The sequence below is a fragment of the Microcaecilia unicolor genome, chromosome 2 (assembly GCF_901765095.1).
Source record: "Microcaecilia unicolor chromosome 2, aMicUni1.1, whole genome shotgun sequence".
Classification (NCBI taxonomy): Eukaryota; Metazoa; Chordata; class Amphibia; order Gymnophiona; family Siphonopidae; genus Microcaecilia; species Microcaecilia unicolor.
In genome coordinates, this window is record NC_044032.1 from 50589522 (window position 1) to 50611497 (window position 21976).

At 44.8% G+C, this 21976-nt stretch overlaps 1 protein-coding gene across 1 annotated transcript in view; it reads right to left on the reverse strand.

Moving 5' to 3' along the window:
• Positions 1-21976, reverse strand: part of LOC115462877 (3-ketoacyl-CoA thiolase, mitochondrial-like) — a 97110-nt gene that overhangs the window by 56032 nt on the left and 19102 nt on the right. The window contains exons 3-4 of the mRNA XM_030192937.1: positions 15971-16099; positions 11975-12091 (exon numbers count right to left, since the gene is read on the reverse strand). Of these exons, the coding sequence (XP_030048797.1) occupies positions 11975-12091; positions 15971-16099 (246 nt within the window). The remainder of the gene's footprint in view (positions 1-11974; positions 12092-15970; positions 16100-21976) is intronic.

Genomic DNA, 21976 nt, shown 5'->3' on the forward strand with positions numbered 1-21976 from the left:
ACAAAAATGAGAAACGCGTATGCGCAGCATAAGAGAGCCGCGACGGAAATGAAAAGAAACTTAAGAGGGAACAAAACCTAAGAAATAAAGGTTGTTTTTTTTTTTTTTAAAGAAAACAGCTCAACAGTGAAAAGAAAACAGCGGAAAACCACGAAAAAACGAAGGCTCTTTCCAAGGGAACATGGAGAGAGACCACAAGCAGTCACACACCCTTACCGCGGAAAGAAAAGAACTGATCTGTTGTCTCACGCGACGGGCAGGAAGATGGCTGCGTGCGCTCGAAGGCTCTAGCAAACTTTTGTTGCTAGGAAGATTTCCGTTCTTCGGGGCTGCCGTGGACGTCAACCAGTCGTGAGAACAAGCAGCCTGCTTGTCCTCGGAGAAATTGAATTACCATTCTAAACAGCTTGCATCTGAACTGATTCTAAAGCCTCATAGAAGGGATAGTCTCTGTGGTCTTATTTGATTCTAATGTTTTTTAGTGTGCTAGGCAGTCTGTCGGCAATGGTCTCATGCCCAAAGAGGGAGGCAAGGTAGCCATTTTATCCCTAGTGTCTTCAGCTAGATCTAGAGAGAAGGCTTATCTCTAGCCCTAGAGACAGCGGGGGAACTTGACAGGCACCTAGGAATTCTATTTGGGATGGCAGTAGAAAAAAAGTTAATGGCTTTGGTAGAGGACAACAAAAAGATGAACCCTTACGGAGCTGGTCTTGAGACCAGACTCTGGTAAGTGTAGAAGGCATTCAAGCAGGGTCTGTGTAGGGCAAATAAGGGGATTTAAGGCCTTCCTCTCACACCAGATGGTAAACCTCCTCCATTTAAAAGAGTAACACCTCTTAGTGGAATCTTTCCTAGAAGCCAGCAAGACTCAGGAGTCACCATCCGAAAGACCAGAGGAAGAAAATTCTAGGCTCTCAACATCCAAGCTATAAGAGCCAGAGACTGGAGGTTGGGTTGTAAAAGCGACCCCTCATTCTGTGCGATGAGGGTTGGAAAACACTCCAATCTCCATGGTTCTTCAGAGGATAATTCTAGAAGAGAAGGGAATCATATCTGCTGTGGCCAGTACTGCACAATCAGAATCATGGTTCCGCAGTCTTGCTTGAATTTCAGCATAGTTGTTCCTATAGAGGTATCGGAGGATAGACATACAGAAGACCTATACCCCAATTTAGGAGGAAGGCATTTGACGCTAGTCTGTTGTGGGCCTGAAACCTGGAACAGAACTAAGGGTCTTATGATTGAGTTGAGTGGCAAAAAGATCCACCGAGTGGGTGCCCAATGCTTGGAAGATCTTGCAGGATATGCCCATATTGAGAGACCACTTGTGCAGCTGCATTATTCTGCTCAGTCTGTCGGCCAGGGTGAAGATACATGCCATGTTGGCGAGCCCAATGCCACATCCGAACGGCCTCCTGACACACAGAATGTGATCCGGTGCCCCCCCCCCCCCCACCTGCTTGTTGCCCCTCCCCCCCCCCCCCCCCCCCCCACCTGCTTGTTGGTGTAACACATTGCAACCTGATTGTTTGGATGAGAATAATTTGGTGAAATAACTGATCTCTGAAAGCCTGTAGAGTGTTCCAGATCGCTCGAAGTTCCAGGAGATTGATCTGAAAATTAATTTCCTGGGCAGACCAAGCCCCTTGAGTGTGAATCCCATCTACATGAGCTCCCCATCCCAGGAGAGATGCATCCGTTGTCAGCACTTTTTGTGGATAAGGAATTTGGAATGAAAGTCCCAGAGTCAAATTAGATCAAATTGTCCACCACTGAAGACAGCGTACAAGCTCTGGGGTCACCTGGATGACATCTTCTAGCCTCCCCATTGATTGATGGCACTGAGAAGCCAGGGTCCATTGAGCTGATGATGTGAAGATGTGTGGCCCAAGAACCCGGGTGGCCCAACCATCTCAACATCTGCCGAGCTGTGACCTGCTGAGAGGCATGAACCTTGGACGCAAGTGAGACAAGATTGTCCACTTCCGCTTCCGGGAGGTAGGCTCGAACCCTCTGTGTGTCAAGCAGGGTTCCTATGAACTCCAATTGTTCGACAGGGTGGAGATGGGACTTGGGGTAGTTTAAAATGAACCCTAATAGCTCGAGCACCCGATTACTCATCCGCATGGACTCCCAAGCATCGTCCTCTGAGGTGCTCTTTACCAGTCAATCGTCGAGACATGGTAACACATTTATTTATTTATTTTATAGCATTTATACCCCGCTGTTCCCCGCCCAATAGCAAGTTCAGTGCGGCTTGCAAATTGTGTTATAAAGTATCACAGAGGTTACACAAGTATGGTACAAGGATTAACATAGATGGCACCAAGTATCAAGAGATGTTCAAGTTATAAAGAGTAGAACAATATGAAGAGATGTGAGGGAGAGGATTGGAGTGTAGGTAGTGCTGATGGTGAGGAATTGAGTTCAATAATTAAGTTGGGTTGTTAGGGTAAGCTTGTTTGAAGAGGTAAGTTTTCAGCAGCTTTTGGAACAGGGGCGTAGCCACGGGTGGGCCTGGATGGGCCTAGGCCCACCCAGTTTGGGTTCAGGCCCACCCAGCAGCGGAGCGGAGGGAGCAGGCAGCGCTGATCCTGCATCTGCCTCCTTCTCTCTGACGGCAGCGCTTCCCAGACGCTGCCTACCGCCGCCACAATCTACCTCCTCCCTCTGTCTCACTCTCAACAGCAGCGGTAGCGTCGCGATTCAAACACGCTGCCTCCTGCTTCTAACCCGGAAGCGTCTCCTCTGCAGAGTCTGGGAAACGTATCCGAGACGAATTATTTGAAGAACCCACCTGTTAGAGGTTATAAGAGGCCACCTTTAGTGAAAAGATTTGAGCCTTCTGCTGACTGGCAAGTCGTCTGGGAAGGACACTTTTACTGTGGCTATGCTCTGCTGGAGCCAGTCAAAAGTTTGTCCCTTGTTTTGACTGGGGAGCAGCAGGAGCCTTAGGCGCATGCTGTTGACGTGAACGAGCTTGCTGGGGCTGAGCCTGAGTAGGATGGTGAGTCGGAGTGTACCTATGCCTAGAATAGTAATAGGAACCGCTGCTTGACTTGCCAAAAACCCTCCTAGCTGAGGAGGTGGATGCAGAAGGCACCCGGCGGGAGAGAAAAAAGATTGTATCGTTATGCTTCTTGATTTGGTCAGCGACCTCCTCAACCTTCTCTCCAAACAGGTTATCCACTCGGCAAGGGATATCACCAACCGCTGCTGAACAGAGTGTTCCAAATCAGAGACATGCAGCCATAAGAGTCTGCGCATTGCTATACTTTGAGCAGATATCTTGGATGCCACATCAAAAAAGTGTTGTAAGTGCCCCTGGCCAAGAACTTTCAAAACGCCTTCTGCTGCAAGTGGTGAAAAGGCTTGGCGTGCTCCGGAGGGAGCGCATCCACCAAGTTCAACAACTGTCGCACCAAGTTTCACAAGTAGATGCTCGTGAAGAGCTGGTAGGACTGTACATGGGATACGAGCATTGAAGCCTGGTACATCTTCCTTCCAAAAGAATCCAAGGTTCTAGCTTTTCAGTCTGGGGGCACCTAGGCATAGTCTCTTAGTTCTCCCGGCTCTCTTGAGAGCGGACACCACCACCATGGAATTGTGAGGCAACTAAGGCCTATCAAAACCAGATATACCGTGGATCCGATACTAGGTGCCAATGTTCTTGGGCATGACATGAACCGACAGAGGGGACTCCCAGTTCCTGACGAGGACTTCCTCGAGTACCTTGTGGAGAGGTGCAGTGACAGCCTCCTTAGGAGGAGATGTGTAGTCCAGGATCTCAAACATCTTGGCCCTGGGCTCATCTTCCACTTCCAAAGAAAATGCAATGGCCTCAGCTATTTCCTTTACAAAAGATGGAAATGAAAGGCTCTCCTGGGTAGACCGTCTCCTTTCTGATGGAGGGGAGGGGTTCAGAAGGAATCTCATAAGACTCATTTGAGGAAAAGTATCTGGGATCCTCCTCTGAATCCCATGCGCACTCTTCTTCAGTGTCGCACAATATCTCCCTACGAGACTGAACCTGCCTCAATGCCAAGGAACCATGTCTTTGAGAGCGGCGTTGAGAAGTCGACACCTGCCTCGACACAGGAAAAGCTTCCCCCACCGACATCGGGGGGTGGGGGGGCTTGGGTGGCAGTCAACACCGAGGCCACAAGTGGCATCAGAGGCCATACTGCAAGCTGAGGGCCAGGCGTGGCCGCAACAGGATGTAGAGCAGACGCAAGCACTCCCAACACCAATGCACATCATTTCATAAGGCTATTCAGCAGTTCTGGGAGCAAGTCCCGGATGTGCTCATTGAGGGCCGACACCATGAAAAGCTGGGGTGCTGGTTGAGGCACAGGTTGCAGAACAACTAAGGTTGATGCGGGAGTGGGATATCAGCTGCTTGGAGACAGGCGCATCGGCACCTCTTGTATTGAGGGGGAGCGATCTTCCTGGCACCGACGCTTCTCGGGTGCCGAATTCTTTGATGCCCCGGAGCTCTTGGCACCATGTATTGATGGTAACTGATAACGATGCTTCTTGCCCTTCACCCGAAATATGTCACCAAGGCTCCTTGGTGCCGATGAGGACGTTGAATTCTCACATCGCCTAGGGGCCGGGTCCGACGATGGATAGTTCTGGGAGGGCTGCACAGCAGGAGGCCTCGAGACAGGTGGAGGACCCACTCAGTCTCACTGCTCCCAGCATCTAAGGGTCTAGAAGCAGCCATGCTTACTGATGCACCCAATGCCGGTGTGATGCTCGACATCAATGCCAATGACGATGTCAAGAACCGGACTTGGCTCCAGAAATTCTCTCTCATTGTGCCTCTCGGGAAACCTGGGTCCTCTTCTTCATGCAAAGACAAAGAACACAGCAGAATGGGTGTCCTTTCCCAAGATAGTCCGATTGCACCAGGTACAGTGCTTGAAACCACTGGGAGTCTCTGTGGACATGGATGGGAAAACTTTGCTGGCTAAATCAAATAACTCGATGCTGCTTGAAAAAAGGGGCAAGGCACGGTGAGAAAAAGACCCCGGTCAAAGTCAGGGCCTAAAAACGGACTGATGACATGAAAAAAAAAAAAGGAAATTTAAAACCTGGCAAAACGAATTAAAGAAAATAAAGGAAAGTATTAAAAAGGTCCTATAAGAGCTGTCACAAAGAAAACGAAAAAAAAATACAGCTGGAAGGCACAAAAAAATGCTTTTAGACTGGACAAATGAGGAGACGGCTCACTCTCCACAAAGTTCTCCTTTTAGCTTTCGCAAATTGCAGGACCGGGCAACATGGAATAGCATCACCCACTTGTGAGAATATAGGAGCCTGCTTGTCCTCGGAGAAAAATACTTACCTGTAGCAGGTATTTTCTGAGGACAGCAGACCATATATTGTCACATGTGGGTGATATCATCCATGGTGCTCAGTGCAGATCACTTTTATAGCGTAATATGTCCAAGGTCTCGTGGCAGTACACACATTATGCATGCATGTGAGCCTTCCCACGCACTGCAAGAGCACGGGACCATCAGTATAGTCAAAAAGCTATACAATATGATTCCTTGGGGAGGTGGGAGGGTATGTGAAAATATATGGTCTGCTGTCCTTGGAGAATATCTGCTACAGGTAAGTATCTTCGCTTTCACCAAGGACAAACAAGCCAATTAATTCTTACATGTGGGAATCCCTAGCTACCAGGCTCACAGAAAACAATAGGAACTCGCAACAGCGAGTTCTACCGCAAATAAACCTGGGACTATACACAACTGGTGTGAGTGCAGCCTGGAACAGAATAAAATGGGCCTAGGAGGGTGGAGTTGGAGTTTAGACTCCAAATAAATTATGCAGACCTATCTGTGCAAACCAACTGTAGCATCAGGTATCTTGCTCAAGGCAATAGTGAGATGTGAACCGAAGACCATGTAGCAGCCGTGCAAATCTTTTGTATTGAAGCTGACTTCAAGTGGGCTACCAACGCCACCATGGCTCTGACATTATGAGCTTTGACATAATCAGTCCAGCCTGAGCATCAGTGAAAGAAATGCAATCTGCCAGTCAACTGGAAATCATGTGCTCTCGATGGTGTTTCCCATCGTGTTGGGGCAAATCAAAAGAAACAAAAAGCTGGGTGGACTGTCTGTAGGCCTGAGTCCTCGCCAGATAAAAGGCCAATGCTCGCTTGAAGACAAAGTCCAAGGTGTGCAGTGCGCTTACGCAAGGATAGGCATGAGGCTTGGGAAAGAACGTTGGAAGAAAGATAGTGATTCATATGGAATTCCAACAAACTTAGGTAGGAACTTGGGGTTACTCTGTTACGATGAAATCTAATCTTAAGGCAGATCCGCTAGTAGGGGCTGAAGCTGACCAACTCTGCAAGTTGAAGTAACGGCCATCAAAAACAAGACCTTCCAGGTCAAGTACTTCAGAAGACGGGAATCCAACACACAACACCACACTGCAGCTGACAGAATATGGACCACGTTCAAACCACCCCAACTAGACACAGTAAAGACAATATTGACAAAATATGTGCGTGTGTACTGCCTACTTGACAAATTCCCCAACTACATGATGAAAAACCCACCAGACTGGTTCATCGAGTACCTCACCAAACACATCACATACATGTTTGAAAGAGATCAATTTCCAACAGACAAAGGCGACATAGTACTCACACCTATCCCCAAAAACACTACCAACAAGATCAGCGATATCACAAATTACAGACCAGTAGCCTCAATAGCACTACTGAACAAAATGATAGAAAGTCTAGTAACACAGCAACTAATGGAATACTTGACAAAATTCTCAATTCTTCATAAATTCCAATCAGACCACAACACACAACTGAAACAGTCATAACCACCCTGATAACGAAATTCAGAAGCAAAATATGCTAAGGACAAAATGTATTACTACTACAATTCAACATGTCAAGTGTGTTCGATCTAGCAGACCACACTACACTAATGACACTGCTCGACAACATAGAAAATCAGCGGTGCAGTGGTAACATGGTTCAACAGCTTCCTAAAGATCAGATCCTACATTGTAAAGATGTTCAACCAAACATCAACCTCATGGATCTCCAGGTGCAGAATACCACAGGGATCACCAATACTGCTTAATGTAATGATGGCGCCACTCAGAAAAAAAACTGGAATTAATGGGTTTCAACCCATTTATATATGCAGATGACATCACTATCTTCATACCTTTACAAAACAATATCACAAACATACAGGATAAAACTTAAAAAAAAATTGGACTTCTTGGAAGAATGGGCAACAACTATCAACCTCAAACTGAACAGAGACAAAACCAAATTCCTAGTGCCAGCCCACACAACCCCACATCCTACCAAAAATTCTAAATCAATCAACAAATATACCACATGGAAACACAACTTAAAATAGCAGGAATCATTCTCTACAAACATCAGCAGTAACATCAAAATGCTTCAGAACATTATGGAAGCTGAGAAAAATAAAAGACTATTTCCCTAGACAATCTTTCTGAATACTGATCCAATCAATGATACTATCAAAACTAGACTACTGCAATGCAGCATACGTAGGGTGCAAGGAACACACACTAAAATCACTGCAAACAGTCCAAACTAAGGCAGGAACACTGATTTTCAAGAAATCGAAATACGAAAGAGCAACCCCACTGATTTTAACACTACATTGGCTACCAGTCAAGGTAAGAATATTTTTCAAAGTGAGCACCCTAATCTTCAAGGTGCTCCCTGCCCATCTTCAAATCCTTACTCAAAGCTCACCCCTTCAATGTCGCCTTCGGCACCTAACCACTTTATCTCTATTCAGGAAATCTAGACTGCCCCAACCTGACATTTCTTCCTTTAGATTGTAAGCTCCTGTGAGCAGGGCCTGTCCTTTGTTAAACTGTACAGCGCTGCGTAACCCTACTAGTGCTCTAGAAATGTTAAGTAGTAGTAGTACTATTCAGAATGGCACCCGAATATATGCTTAACATGACTGACCTATCCTCAAGAAATGCCAGAACAGTAAACAGAAACTACCTACTCCTACATCTACCCAACTGGAAACACACCATCTACAAAACTATCTACACAGCAGGATTTAGCTACCTGGGTTCCAAATGGTGGAGCTCAATACCAAAAACCATAAGAAGCATCACAAATCTCCTCAAATTCAGAAAAGAAATGAAAACCTACCTCTTAAAAAAATTCCACAGCTAATCATAAAGATATTGTCACCTTCCTTTCAAATCTACCTCTTCAAAAACTATATGAATAAATATCACCAAAACTCTACAATTGAACATAAAAGCTACTACTATCCTTTCCTCTTCAAATCTATCTCTTCAAAAACTCTATGAATAACCACACGAACTATAGATGCCCTCTCCACATTGCACAACACTACTGTAACTCCACCAAAATGTAAATTGTTTTTGGATAATAGTGGGATACAAGAATGCATAAGTAAAATAAAGAAAAACTAAGCAGTGCTTACTGAATACCCAAGCCTCTACCCAAACTTCGATGTTTTGATATACAGTACTGATGGTATCTTCTGTGGCAGCTGGAGGTTTCCTTGCTGTAGAATCAGGAGGGAGAGGACTCCAGAGCTCAGAGAAAGATGTGTCACTAAGTCCTCCAGCCCATTAACCAGCTGTACGAGTTCTCCCACTAGTGCGAGGAAAGTTGATGCCCGACACTGCGATGCAGAGGGCTACTGAATCAGCATGACAGACACAGATACAAGAGTAGGCAGCTCAGATTTCTCTTGAAGGGGAGCTTGAAGATACATAGCACTTTACAAAACCAGAACGCTACATCCAAGCCAGATGCTAAAGACATGGCTCAATTTACATAGACACAATATTAAACTTCCAATGCCAACAAGGATGCCACCTCTGTGGGACAGCACTTTACAAAACCAGAACATTGCATCAATGATCTTGTGGTAAGAATAATAAAAGGAATTTTTAAGACGACCCAGGAATGCAAGACCTCTGAAGTCAAAATGATGAAATATTTTGACACGCACCAGACAGGACTTATTGATCTGGACTTTCTAGCCCACTATAAACCATAAAATTATATTGCTTTGTCACTCTTATCAGCCATCCATCTACTTCTGTCTTTCACCCACCCAGCTCTCCTTATTTCTCACCTAACCTATTCCAGCTTCTTCCTGTGAGACTGTCTTTGGAACGCTTTTGTGAGTCACTTCTATATCCTGATATTTGTGAACATTTGCTTATTTCGGATCTGAAGAAAGGGTGTTACCTTTTTATTGGACTAACTTAATACATTTTTTTATTAACTTTCGAAGGTATCTTATTTTCTATGCTATATTTTGGTTTTTTATTACCTGTCAAAAAAAACAATTCCGGAGATCTTCTAAAATACAAACAAAGAAGGGAATTCAAATCCTGCTCAAACACAAACATGACAAGGAGGGAAGATCCTTCCAGAAGCTCAAGAGTGGAGTTCTCAAAAAAAAAAAAAAAGCTGTTAAATTGTTCAAATCCACACATTATTCTGCAACCATTCTTCCCTTTGAACCATATCCTGAGAGGTATTGCTTTCAATCTTATTACAGGAAACAGGTAAAAAGAAATTTTTTTACAGGACAAATATGGTCCGAGGAACATTGCAAAACATCAACAAAATATTTCTTAAATATATCCTGCCATACTACACAGTTTATGGAAGTTTAACAGATGGAGATTTAACCTCCTGTTACAATTTTCCAATTACTCTATTTTCCTGTGTATCACTAACTTGTCTTTATCTAGAGCAACAGTCACTTTTTCATTATCCTGTAAATCTCTTAGGGGTATGTTTACTAAGGTGCGTTAGCATTTTTAACACGCCTGTAAATTTAAGGTGCATTAAATGCTAACGCGTCTATACATTTCTATGGGCATGTTAGCGTTTAACGCGTGTAAACCATTTACGTGCGTTAAAAACACTAACACGCCCATAGCGCCGCTTAGTAAACATGGGCGTTAATTTGTTGAAATCTACTCCAGTAAACTCCTCTTTAACATCTCCATGTTTGTAAATATTAAATCAATTTTACTCACAAGAAATAAAAATATCAGTTTCAGTTTTTGTCATCACTGCCTCCAACTTAGGTAAAACCCGCCAAACGCCTTCCAGCGCCCTCCCCTGGGGCTGAATTTATACATGGCTCCCGAGATATCTGACAAGTCCTGTAGAAGGTTGGGCCTACTCCCCCAGGACACCGTGACTTCCACACCGTGCAATTCCGGTGCCCCTTCCTTCACACTCATCGGGCAAGGAGATGTTTTGCAGACTGGAGGGGGGGGGGGGGGGGGGGAAGAATAGCCCAGGCCCAGGCTTTCCAAGGCCAGCAGGCTCACCAGCCCGTTACCCTCCGAGAGGTCCTGGGCACATATTGCTCAATTGTCTTCTGCGTGGGGGTCGAGATATGACCCACGGAGGTTGCAGATTTAATCGCCCCCCTTCCTTTTGGTGTGTGGCATGGTGCAGAGGAATAAGAATAAAGCCAGCAGACATAACTCCGCTACACACAGGAATGTGAGGCCATCTTGACTCCACTCCGTGAAGGTCTGTGTTCTTTAAGAGTTTAAGATCTCTTTTCTTTGATATAATTCCTCTCAATTTTCTCGGGTCCTCCGTTTACTGGAGACTAAGGAGTTTAGTGTTGTGATCATTTTTTGGAGTTGGTAATACCCTGTTTTTTTGTATCAAGTATAATTGCTTGTATTTATTTTTTTATTTATTTTATTTATTGCATTTGTATCCCACATTTTTCCACCTATTTGCAGGCTCAATGTGGCTTACATAGTTTTGTTAACATTGTCATTCCAGGGTATCAGATACAGTTAGTATTGTGCAGAGATTAAGTAACAGAAGAAAGAAGAAGGAAGGGAGTGCTTAGGGTAATTATAGAAGGTGGGGTTTCAGAACTGAGTGGGTTGGTGAGGTGGATTAGTGAGGCTATCAGTTCTCATTGTAGGCTTTGTTGAAGAAATATGTCTTCAGAGATTTGGGAAAGGTAGTTGTTTCGTCGATTGTTTTCAGGTCTGTAGGTAGTGCATTCCATAACTGCGTGCTCATGTAAGAAAAGGTAGTGGCATGCACCAGCTTGTATTTTAGTCCTTTACAGCTGGGGAAGTGCAGGTTGAGAAATCTGCGGGATGATCTTGTGGCGTTTCTGGGAGGTAGGTCCACGAGGTTTAGCATGTAGATTGGGGCGTCTGTGTGAATGATTTTGTGTACAATCGTGCAGATCTTGAATGCAATGCATTCCTTAAGTGGGAGCCAGTGAAGTTTCTCTCTTAAGGGTTTTGCACTTTCATATTTAGTTTTTCCAAATATGAGTCTGGCGGCAGTATTCTGGGCAGTTTGGAGTTTTCTGATAGTCTGTTCTTTACAGCCAGCATACAGTGCATTGCAGTAGTCCAGATGACTTATTACCATTGACTGTACCAGTGTACGGAAGATGTATCTCGGGAAGAACTGTTTTACTCTTTTGAGTTTCCACATGGAGTAGGACATCTTTTTCGTCGTGTTTTTCACGTGGGCATCAAGAGTGAGGTTTCGATCAATGGTGACTCCAAGAACTTTCAAGTTTTGTGAGACAGGAAGAGAACAGTATGGTGTGATTATGGTGGAGAAATTTTTTGTGTTATGTCGTGAGGTGAGTACAAGACATTGTGTTTTTTCTGCGTTAAGTTTTAGTTGGAATGCATTGTTTGGAGGCTTTGGTTGATCTCGTTGGTGATTTCATTTAGATCATGTTTGAACAGGATGTAAATTGTGTATGTATTTTTGAAAAAAAATCTATAAATAATTTTTAAAAACACACATACCTTACTGCACAGACTAGATGGATCATTTTTTTAAATCTTTATCTGCCATCATCTACTATGTTCAAGAGATGTATTTCCTAAATTACACAAGGCAGAATCAAAAATAAAATCAGCAAACCTTGAGATCCACTCCAAATTTAGTTCCAAATCTAACATTTCTGAGAGTATATGGAGACTGGCTCATGCTCTCTGTTCCTCCACACAGAACCACCTCTGATTCTTTAAGGCAGATTTCCTGTAAGTAAGAGGGACATGGGTACAATTAATAAATGTAATAGATTTAACAGTCCGAGCCTAAACAGAACACTCCACTTGCATGCAGGAAACTCAGATCCAGGCCACTTGTCAATAAGGTCACTGGGGTTTGGACATAACTCTGGATCACAAGATCACATCCAAGTAGGTGAAACGCTGAAACCACTTTAGGCAGGAAGGAAGGCACAGTACAATAATCCTGGGTGAATTCCGTACACAAAATTTCAACATTCTGCAAAAAAACTCTACACTTTGTCAAAAACAAAAGAATATTTTTTGTACTTTTTGCTAATTGTATGTATTAAGAGACCCTGGATAGGTTGCTGGGTGCATACCAGGTATGCGGGGTGGGGGAGGGGATGTCTGAAGCAAGTGCACAGGTAGGATAGTGAAGGGAGGAATGTGTTACTTTGAACCTTCTCTTCCACCCCCTCTTCCTTGAAGGAACTGTCGATGCCATTTTGAACCCAGAAACCCAGAGCCAGACATGGTGGAACTGGAAAGGGACTTCTTTCACGCCTTGACACTAGATCACCAGGGTTTACACCTCTGGGTAGGTCCGGAAGGGGAATGGGGGCTCTGAACAAAGAGGAAGCTTAGATTTGTGGGGGGGGGGGGGGGGGGGGGGAGATGGAAGATTGGAAAGACTGGAGGGATCGGAGCAAGGGAGGGGGATCGGAGTGGGGTTGGGATCATAGCTGCTCGACTTCCAGTAGTGCGACTGCATTTACCACCACCTTAGTGATCGTAACATCACACTTGCACTGTAACTGTTGGCCACACCTCTTGACCCGCCCATGACACATCATGCCCCTATTTGCATTAAGCAGCTAGTATGGGTGTGCTCCTGCACTGCTTGTTTTGATGCACAGTAGACATTAGCACAAATCATCAATAACATCTACCACGCAGTAAAACACACACCAGTTACTTAACGCAGGTTAGTAAAACAACCTCTTAGTATTTGGTTTCTATATCTGCTGGCTGGGGATCCTGAAAGACATTTCATCTTTTTGTAACCTTTGGACTGTGTTCCCAAGCAAACACTTCTTACATCGGGATTTCCAAGCAGTACCACTTCTTGCATCTCATTGTTTCACCAGTGTCTTGGGGATTTTGTGTGTGCTGAATATTTTTCATCACCTCTGGCACCAATTCCATATCAGGACTAGAACAATTTTCCAATGCAGCAAAGGCATATTGTAACCATAATCTACCATAGTCTACTGTTGTTTTACCTCTGTGGGTGTGGTGATAAAATATCAGAATTGTTACTGGTGGGGAGGTTTTCATTAATTAAGACAAGCTCCTCTGAGCTGATTCAATTTCTTTTTCATTGCAAAGACTGGAGACTGAGGGCAACTGCTGAGCCTCTAAATGGTCTGTTTTAGGATTAATGCACACTTATTGCATTCAATAAAAGTCATTTTGATACGTTTGGTCTGATGTAAGAATCAAATGTGGCAAAACTAATTGAAATATTAAATTGTTCATGAGTTTCAAGAAGACTACATAAAATTTAGACCATGGGGCAGGAGGGAATTTAATCAGCAGAAAACAGTTTTAGTACCTGGAGGATGTAATGATGCAATTTGACAAACTGAAGAGTAGCAAATAGCCTGGATCTGACGGTATTCATCACAGAGTACTGATAGAATTGAAATTGAACTTGCAGAACTATTGTTAGTAATATACAATTTATCTTTAAAATCAAGCATGGTATCGGAAGATTGGAGGGTGGCCAACGTAACGCCGATTTTTTAAAAAGGTTCCAGAGGTGATCTGGAAAATTATAGAGCGGTAAGCCTGAAGTCAGTGCTGGGCAAAATGGTAGAGACTATTATAAAGAACAAAATTAAACAGCATATTCAACAGCATGGATTAATAAGACAAAGCCAACATGGATTTAGTGAAGGGAAATCTTGCCTCACCAATCTATTCAATTTCTTTGAAGGGGTGAACAAACATGTGGATAAAGGTGAGCCGTCGTTATTGTGTATCTGGATTTTCAAAAGGCATTTCACAAAGTATCTTATAAAAGACTCCAGAGGAAATTGGAGATTCATGGGATAGGAGGTAATGTTCTATTGTGGATTAAAAACTGGTTAAAAGATCATTTTCTATCTTAAAAACTGGTTAAAAGATAGAAAATGGAGGGTAGGGTTAAATGGTCAGTATTCTTAAAGGAGAAGAGTAGATAGTGGGTTTCCCAGGTGTCTGTGCTAGGACCTCTGCTTTTTAACATATTCATAAATGATCTAGAGATGGGAGTAACTAGTGAGGTAATTAAATTTGCTGGCAACACAAAGTTATTCAAAGTTGTTAAATTGCAAGAGGATTGTGAAAAATTACAAGAGAACCTTATTAGAATGGGAAACTGGGCATCCAAATGGCAGATGACGTTTAAATGTGAGCAAGTGCAAAGTGATGCATGTGGGAAAGAGGAACCCGAATTATAGCTACGTGAGGCAAGGTAGGATCCACATTAGGATTCACCGACCAGGAAAGGAATCTAGGAGTCATCGTTGATAATACATTGAAACCCTCTGCTCAGTGTGCACCAGTGAAGGCGGCTAGCAAAGCAAATAGAACGTTAGGTATTATTAGGAAAGGAATAGAAAACAAAAATGAGGACGTTATAATGTCTTTTTATAGCTCCATGGTGCGACTGCACCTCAAATACTGTGTGCAATTCTGGTCACTGCATCTCAAAAAATATATAATGGAATTAGAAAAGGAGCAGAGAAGGGTGATGAAAGTGATAAAGGGGATGGGATGACTTCCCTATGAAGAAAGGCTGAAGCGGCTAGGGCCCTTCAGCTTGGATAAAAGACGGCTGTGGGAAGATATGATAGAGGTCTTTAAAATAATGAGTGGAGTGGAACGGGTAGACATGAATTGCTTGTTTACTCTTTCTAAAAATACTAGGACTAAGGGGCACACAATGAAGCTACAAAGTAGTAAATTTAAAAGAATCGGAGAAAATATTTCTTCACTTAACTTGTAATTAAACTCTGGAATTCGCTGTCAGAGAATGTAGTAAAAGCAGTTAATTTAGCATGGTTTAAAAAAAGGTTTGGATAGCTTCCTAAAAGTTCATGAGCCATTATTAAAATAGACATGGGGAAAATCTACCGCTTATTTCTAGGCTAAGCAGCATAAAATGTACTGTTTTGGGATCTTGCAAAGTACTGGTAACCTGGATTGGCCACTGCTAGAAACAGAATGCTGGGCTTGATGGACCTTTGATCTGTCTCAGTATAGCAATACTTATGTACCTAGCAGCTCAGCCAGTGAGGGAAAAGAGTTAGTTTATTTTTCATTAGTACATTAGATAAATCTAGGAAAGGTCAGCAAACTCTCTAAATCAGAATGACAAGGACACACTGGTAGGAAAATGGCTTAAGGTCTAATAATCTGAGAACAAAACAATACAGTTTAGCTTTCAGGCACACTCTGTTGCAGATCAAATGTCCTTCCAAAACTGGTCTACAAATATTCCCAGTCCTTGCTTAGCACCAGGCATAGTGGCAACCAATTACGTTAAATATCAGCCTTAATAATACATCAAATAGGGAGGCAGTTGGTTTTCGCATTCTTTTTGCAGAGCGGGAGGGGGAACTTCAGGGACAGAGGAGACAGCTGCAGGTGGGAATGGTGACATATTCAAAACTCTACATATAGTCCTGCGCTCTGGGAGAGCGTTTCTGTACTGCCAACTTGTGTGCCCAATTATATCCTGCTCGATGACAGAAAATATATCCCCCTCCAAGCTTTATTCAAAGTTATGCTCCATGTCCCACATGCATGTCTGTGCATATCATATTAGCAAACACCACTGAAAGAGACCTTTCTGTACCTGACATCCAGTGATTATGGACTGGAAACCAGAGCCGCAGAGCCTATTAACTGTGAGGGCTGGCACTGGGATAGGAACTCCAACACGGAGGCCAACATGTCTGGCAATATAAGCAGCATCCGAGGAACTCTGAAAACAGAAACAAAAGCTGTGTTTTCTGGACACTTGTAATAAAAAGGATTTTAGAGATTGCTTTTCAACTCTATCTGCCTTGACCAACAAGTGCACTCGGGGTCTGTATTTGTGATTAGAAGTAACTCTTTAAAATGATTGTTTAACTGATTATGTGAAAACAAGTTGGAATGTACAAGATAAGACACAGCTCTAATTAATTTGTTATGTGAAGGGAAAGATGGAATTTGTTTTCGAGTTCAGATTGGCCACCTGGACTGGGAAACATGTGACCACATTCCCACAGTATGGATTTTTACATATACTCAAGCATTCTGTAATTTTCCTTGGATCTGAAAAGCTTTAGCTTAATAAAAAGGGGGGCTTGTTGCAGCAGAGCTCTGAGGCTCATCTGTGGGTGGACGCATCGCGCAGAAAAGACTGTTCCTGGTCATAAAGAGACTTCGGGCTTTCGCAGCAACGGGCCTCCTGGTTGATGAGATAAGGGCCTGAAATTCCTGACCAGTGATGTTGTATGTATAACATGTATATGTATCTGTCTTATAGCTTTCTTTTAGTTAGATGATTTAATCATTGTATATATCTTAATCACTGTAGATTTTAGAACCTCTAATAAAGGTCTCATTTACCTAATACAAATCCAAAAGAATCCACAGTAATTATTGAGTAGTCTGTGTCAGTGAGACAGGCTGTAAATCCATAGCAGTATAACACCAAGGCACTTTCTCCTTTGTTGAAGCTTCTCAATGTCCAACTAAATTTCAGTTTTTCTAAATAAAGTTTCTTCTTGCTTCTTGAACATTAAGCAGCTTCTTGAACATTAAAACAGCTGATTTTAAATACAATGGAACACTGAATATTTCTTATTAACATTTATCACTAACAGAATTTCAGTACTATCCACCAGAGATCAGGTCAGAAATGCAAACAAATCTCTAAGAGCTTTTTAGAGTTGTACACATATATATGCAGGACAAAGGTGACCTTTTACTAAGGCATGGTAGACCTAACACGGGCTTACTGCACGCTAAAAACACACTACCGTGGGATGCGCTAAGACATTCCACAGTAGTGTGCTGCTTAGCGCATGCTAATCCCACACTGAATTTTTTTTTTCAGTGCGGGAGGTGTGGCCATGGGTGGAGACTAGGCATGCCTGGGTTAATCAGGTAACACGGGCGCATTACCGCTCTTTATCCAATTAGTGCGGGAGCCCTTACTGCCTCTTAAATAGGTGGCTGTGATGGGGTTTATAGAACACTGCTCCTCACCCTTAAGAAAAGACCCACTCTAACTAGCCTGGGCCACCTTAAGAGCGCTGGTCCTGTCCCGGGAGAGAAGTGAGCCAGGAGGGGCGGATTCACTACCTAGGAGTTTAAAAGACAGGGCCAGGCTGTGGTCAAGAAGGGCCAGGGAAGGAAGAACTAAAGACCAAGTCTATGCCTTTACTGCGTACGTCTAGCTGCTGTGAACTGGCTGAGGTGAGCCAGCTTTGCTTTTTGTTAAGACTTGCAAGCTTTGCTGAGGTCTGGCTGGAGCCAGACCTGAGTTCTCAGATTTGAGAACTTTGCAAGCTTTGCTGAAGGAGTTCTCAGACCTGAGAACTTATGACTGTGTCTGACTGCTTGGCCTGCTAGTCAGAGGCCTACTGAAGACTGTTACTAAACCAGAAAAACTATTGCATTTGAAGTTCCTGGCCTGTGAGGTAGCAGGTCCCAGGGCTCAGGTGAATAAAAAAACACTTACTTTCACATTTATATACCTTGTCTGGCTGAGTTATTCACATGGCCACCCCATAACTCTCGCCCGGGGTCTCACAGTGGTGTAAGGGATACCATGGTAATGGGGAACTTAGCAAGTGGCATTTCAAAAGAAAGAAAAAAAAAAACTCAGCCATTTTACTGATGTGCTAATGTTGTTTGGCCGGAGCACATGGAAAACCCATGCATTAAAGGAAGTGCAGATCACCTTTTAGCACCCCTTAGTGAATTTGTCATACGAGTCACTGATTTAAAGCTATTATCAGGAGAAGCTAACTCCTAGTAGAGGCTAGGGTTTTATGATGATTAGCATCAGAGAACACCTGTTACAGGGTAAGCAACCGTTTCCTCCAAGGATATGCAATTCCCAGAAGTGAGAATTCCTAGCCACAGGTTGTCTTTTTAATTTTTTATTTATAAATAAAAATTCCAAAAGAAACTAATGTAATAGCAAACACAGTGGATAATAAGAAAAATGTAATACAAAATCGCAATAAAGAAAATATTTATATAGACAATTTATTTAAAAATATAAAACAAGGGGGCAAGATGGCATCCAGAGAGGACATAAGTTTGTGAGCTCCTGATCTCCATTCGAACTATCGGGGAAACAATCCTTACCCGAGGTACAACATGGGGAAAAACGGTGATACAGACCTCCTCTAACCCTGCAAATCCTGTTCCCCGACAGCTCACATTGTAAAGGTTTGGAGTTCAGAAGCTGGAGTCGCAGATGCCCGCACAGGATAGTTCCGACTTTCGTTCGCCGGACTGCAGCATAGAAGCGGCTTCTCTAAGCCCGCCTTCATTCACTGCTCCCCCGCGACCCGGAAGTAACTTACTAGCGGCAGGACCGCAGCAGGAGTTGCTGACCGACGAGTCAAGCCCCCGAGCAGCAGGAGGAGGTCCTGCCGTTGTATCAACTCCAGCAGTGCCATCGAAACGGAACGAGAGGGTGGATAGCCCTCTTTTTTCCAGTAATCTGGGAATTACTTACATGGAAACTTGTGGAGCTGTTAAACCAGCAGTGATAACTCTGGAGAGCCTGTGGGATGCTATTCAGGGTCTGAATAATACCCTAATCCAGGTAACAGATACAATTAAAGAAGAAGTTTCCTCTATAAAACAGTCTCAAGATTTTGTGACCTGTAAAGTTCTAAAAAAATGAAGAAAAAATTGAAGCAATATATGGACAAATTAAAACTCTGCAGAACTTAACAGGGACGATGATTAAGGACAGGGAAGTTCTGGTGAAGAAATTAGAGTATCTTGATAATCAAGGGAGAAGGAATAATTTAAGGTTTCTTAATTTTCCTAAAGCACCCTTGATTCCTGCAACTGATATGCTCAAAGGTAAAATTATGTATAATCATACCTGATAATTTTCTTTCCATTAATCATAGCTGATCAATCCATAGACTGGTGGGTTGTGTCCATCTACCAGCAGGTGGAGATAGAGAGCAAACTTTTGCCTCCCTATATGTGGTCATGTGCTGCCAGAAACTCCTCAGTATGTCGATATCAAAGCTCCATCCGCAGGACTCAGCACTTAGAGAATTACACCCACGAAGGGACACTCTGCCCAGCTCACCACCGCCGAAACGGGGGAGGGGAATTAACCCAGCTCATCCCCACACAAGTGGGGGAGGGGAATCCGTCCAGCTCATCCCCGCGGAGCGGGGGAGGGACACCACACCCGCCGATGCGGGGGGATCTGGCTTATCCTGCAACCGCGGGAGGAGCTGACTGACCCTAACACCGCCGAAGTGGGAGGGGTACAAAGCTGCCCTACAGCCGCACGAAGCGGGAGGGAGTGCCGGCAGAATTTATGTCTCAATCCAGCCCCGTAAAACGGAGGGGAGAGGAATGCAGCAGCTCACTGTAACACAAACTCGTCTCAACTCTTGAAGAATCCAAGTGAAAGAAGAACTTGAACACGAAGTCCTCCTGAAGTAACTGAAGGCTAAACTTGAACCTAAAATTCAACCAGAATATAAACAGTACAGATATCTGGGAGGGGCTATGGATTGATCAGCTATGATTAATGGAAAGAAAATTATCAGGTATGATTATACATAATTTTACCTTCCATATCATCAAGCTGATCAATCCATAGACTGGTGGGATGTACCGAAGCAGTACTCACCCAGGGCGGGACATAGAAATCCCTGACCTCAACACTGAAGCTCCAAACCGGGCCTCCGCCCGTGCAGCCACAGTCAAACGGTAATGCTTGGGGAATGTATGAGCCGAAGCCCCGTTGCCGCCTTGCATATCTCTACCAAGGAGACGGATCCGGCCTCTGTCATCGAGGCCGCCTGAGCTCTCGTGGAGTGAGCCTTCAGCTGGATAGGCGGCACCTTCCCCGCGGCCACATAAGCCGCTGCAATGGCTTCCTTGACCCATCTTGCCACTGTAGGCTTAGCAGCCTGCAGACCCTTACGAGGACCTGCAAACAGGACAAACAGATGATCCGATTTCCGGAAATCATTGGTCACTTCCAAGTATCTGATGATGACTCGTCTCACATCCAGATATTCAAGAGCGGAGTACTCCTCTGGGTAGTCCTCCCTACGAAAGGAAGGGAGACAGAGCTGCTGATTCACATGGAAGCGAGAAACAATCTTGGGCAGGAAGGAAGGCACTGTGCGAATAGTCACTCCTGCCTCAGTGAACTGCAGAAAAGGCTCTCGACATGAGAGCGCCTGGAGCTCGGAAACTCTTCTGGCTGAAGTGATAGCCACCAAAAAGACTGCTTTCAACGTCAGGTCTTTCAGAGATGCCCTCGATAAGGGTTCAAAAGGCGGCTTCTGCAATGCTCTTAGCACCAGGTTGAGATTCCACGCAGGCACCACTGAGTGCAGAGGAGGGCGCAGGTGATTAACTCCCTTGAGAAAGCGCACCACATCTGGCTGCGAAGCCAGGGAAGCACCCTTCAGGCGGCCCCTGAAGCAAGCCAGAGCCGCTACCTGGACTTTAAGGGAACTGAGCGACAGGCCTTTCTCCAGACCTTCTTGCAGGAACGCCAACACTGAAGAAATTGGAGCAGTGAAGGGAGAAAGAGAGCCTGCTTCACACCATGCTGCAAAGATACGCCAAACCCTGGCGTAAGCAGTAGAAGTAGAGCGCTTCCTCGCTCTCAGCATAGTGGCGATGACCTTGTCTGAGAAGCCCTTCTTCCTCAGACGCTGCCGCTCAATAGCCAGGCCGTAAGACCAAAGGGAGAGGGATCCTCCATCACCACGGGACCCTGACGTAACAGGCCCTGCTCCACTGACAGCCGCAGAGGATCGTCGACTGAGAGCCTGATCAAGTCCGCATACCAGGGACGTCTGGGCCAATCCGGACCCACCAGGATTACCCTGCCGGGATGCTTTGCCACCCGGTCTAGCACCCTGCCCAACATGGGCCAGGGCGGGAACACATAGAGGCGCTCTTGTGTCGGCCACTGTTGGAGAAGAGCATCTACTCCCAGGGATCGAGGGTCCCGTCCTCTGCTGAAGAAGCGCGGCACTTGGCAATTGGCCGATGACGCCATCAGATCTAGGCTCGGCTGGCCCCAGCGCTTCGTGATGTCCAAGAACGCCTGAGCAGATAGTTGCCACTCTCCGGGCTCCAAGGTATGGCGACTGAGAAAGTCCGCCTTGACATTCATGACTCCGGCAATGTGGGCCGCTGAAAGCTGCTCCAGGTTCGCTTCCGCCCACTGGCAAAGACTCATAGCCTCCTTGGCTAGAGGGGCGCTCTTGGTACCTCCCTGGCGGTTGATATAGGCCACAGCCGTGGCATTGTCCGACAGGACCCGTACAGGCTACAACACCAGTACCGGGATGAACTCCAATAACACCAACCGAATGGCTCTGAGTTCCAGGAGGTTGATAGACCACTTGCCTCTGCAGGAGACTAGAGCCCCTGCGCTGTCCTTCCCAAGCAGTGGGCTCCCCAGCCCATCAAAGAGGCGTCTGTCGTGACGACAATCCACTCCGGGGTCACCAGAGGCAATCCTGCAGACAACTTGTCTGTCTGCGTCCACCAGCTCAGCGCCTTGCGCACTGCTGGGTCCACGGGAATGCGCACAGCATAATCCTCCGACATCGGAGTCCAGCGCAGCAGC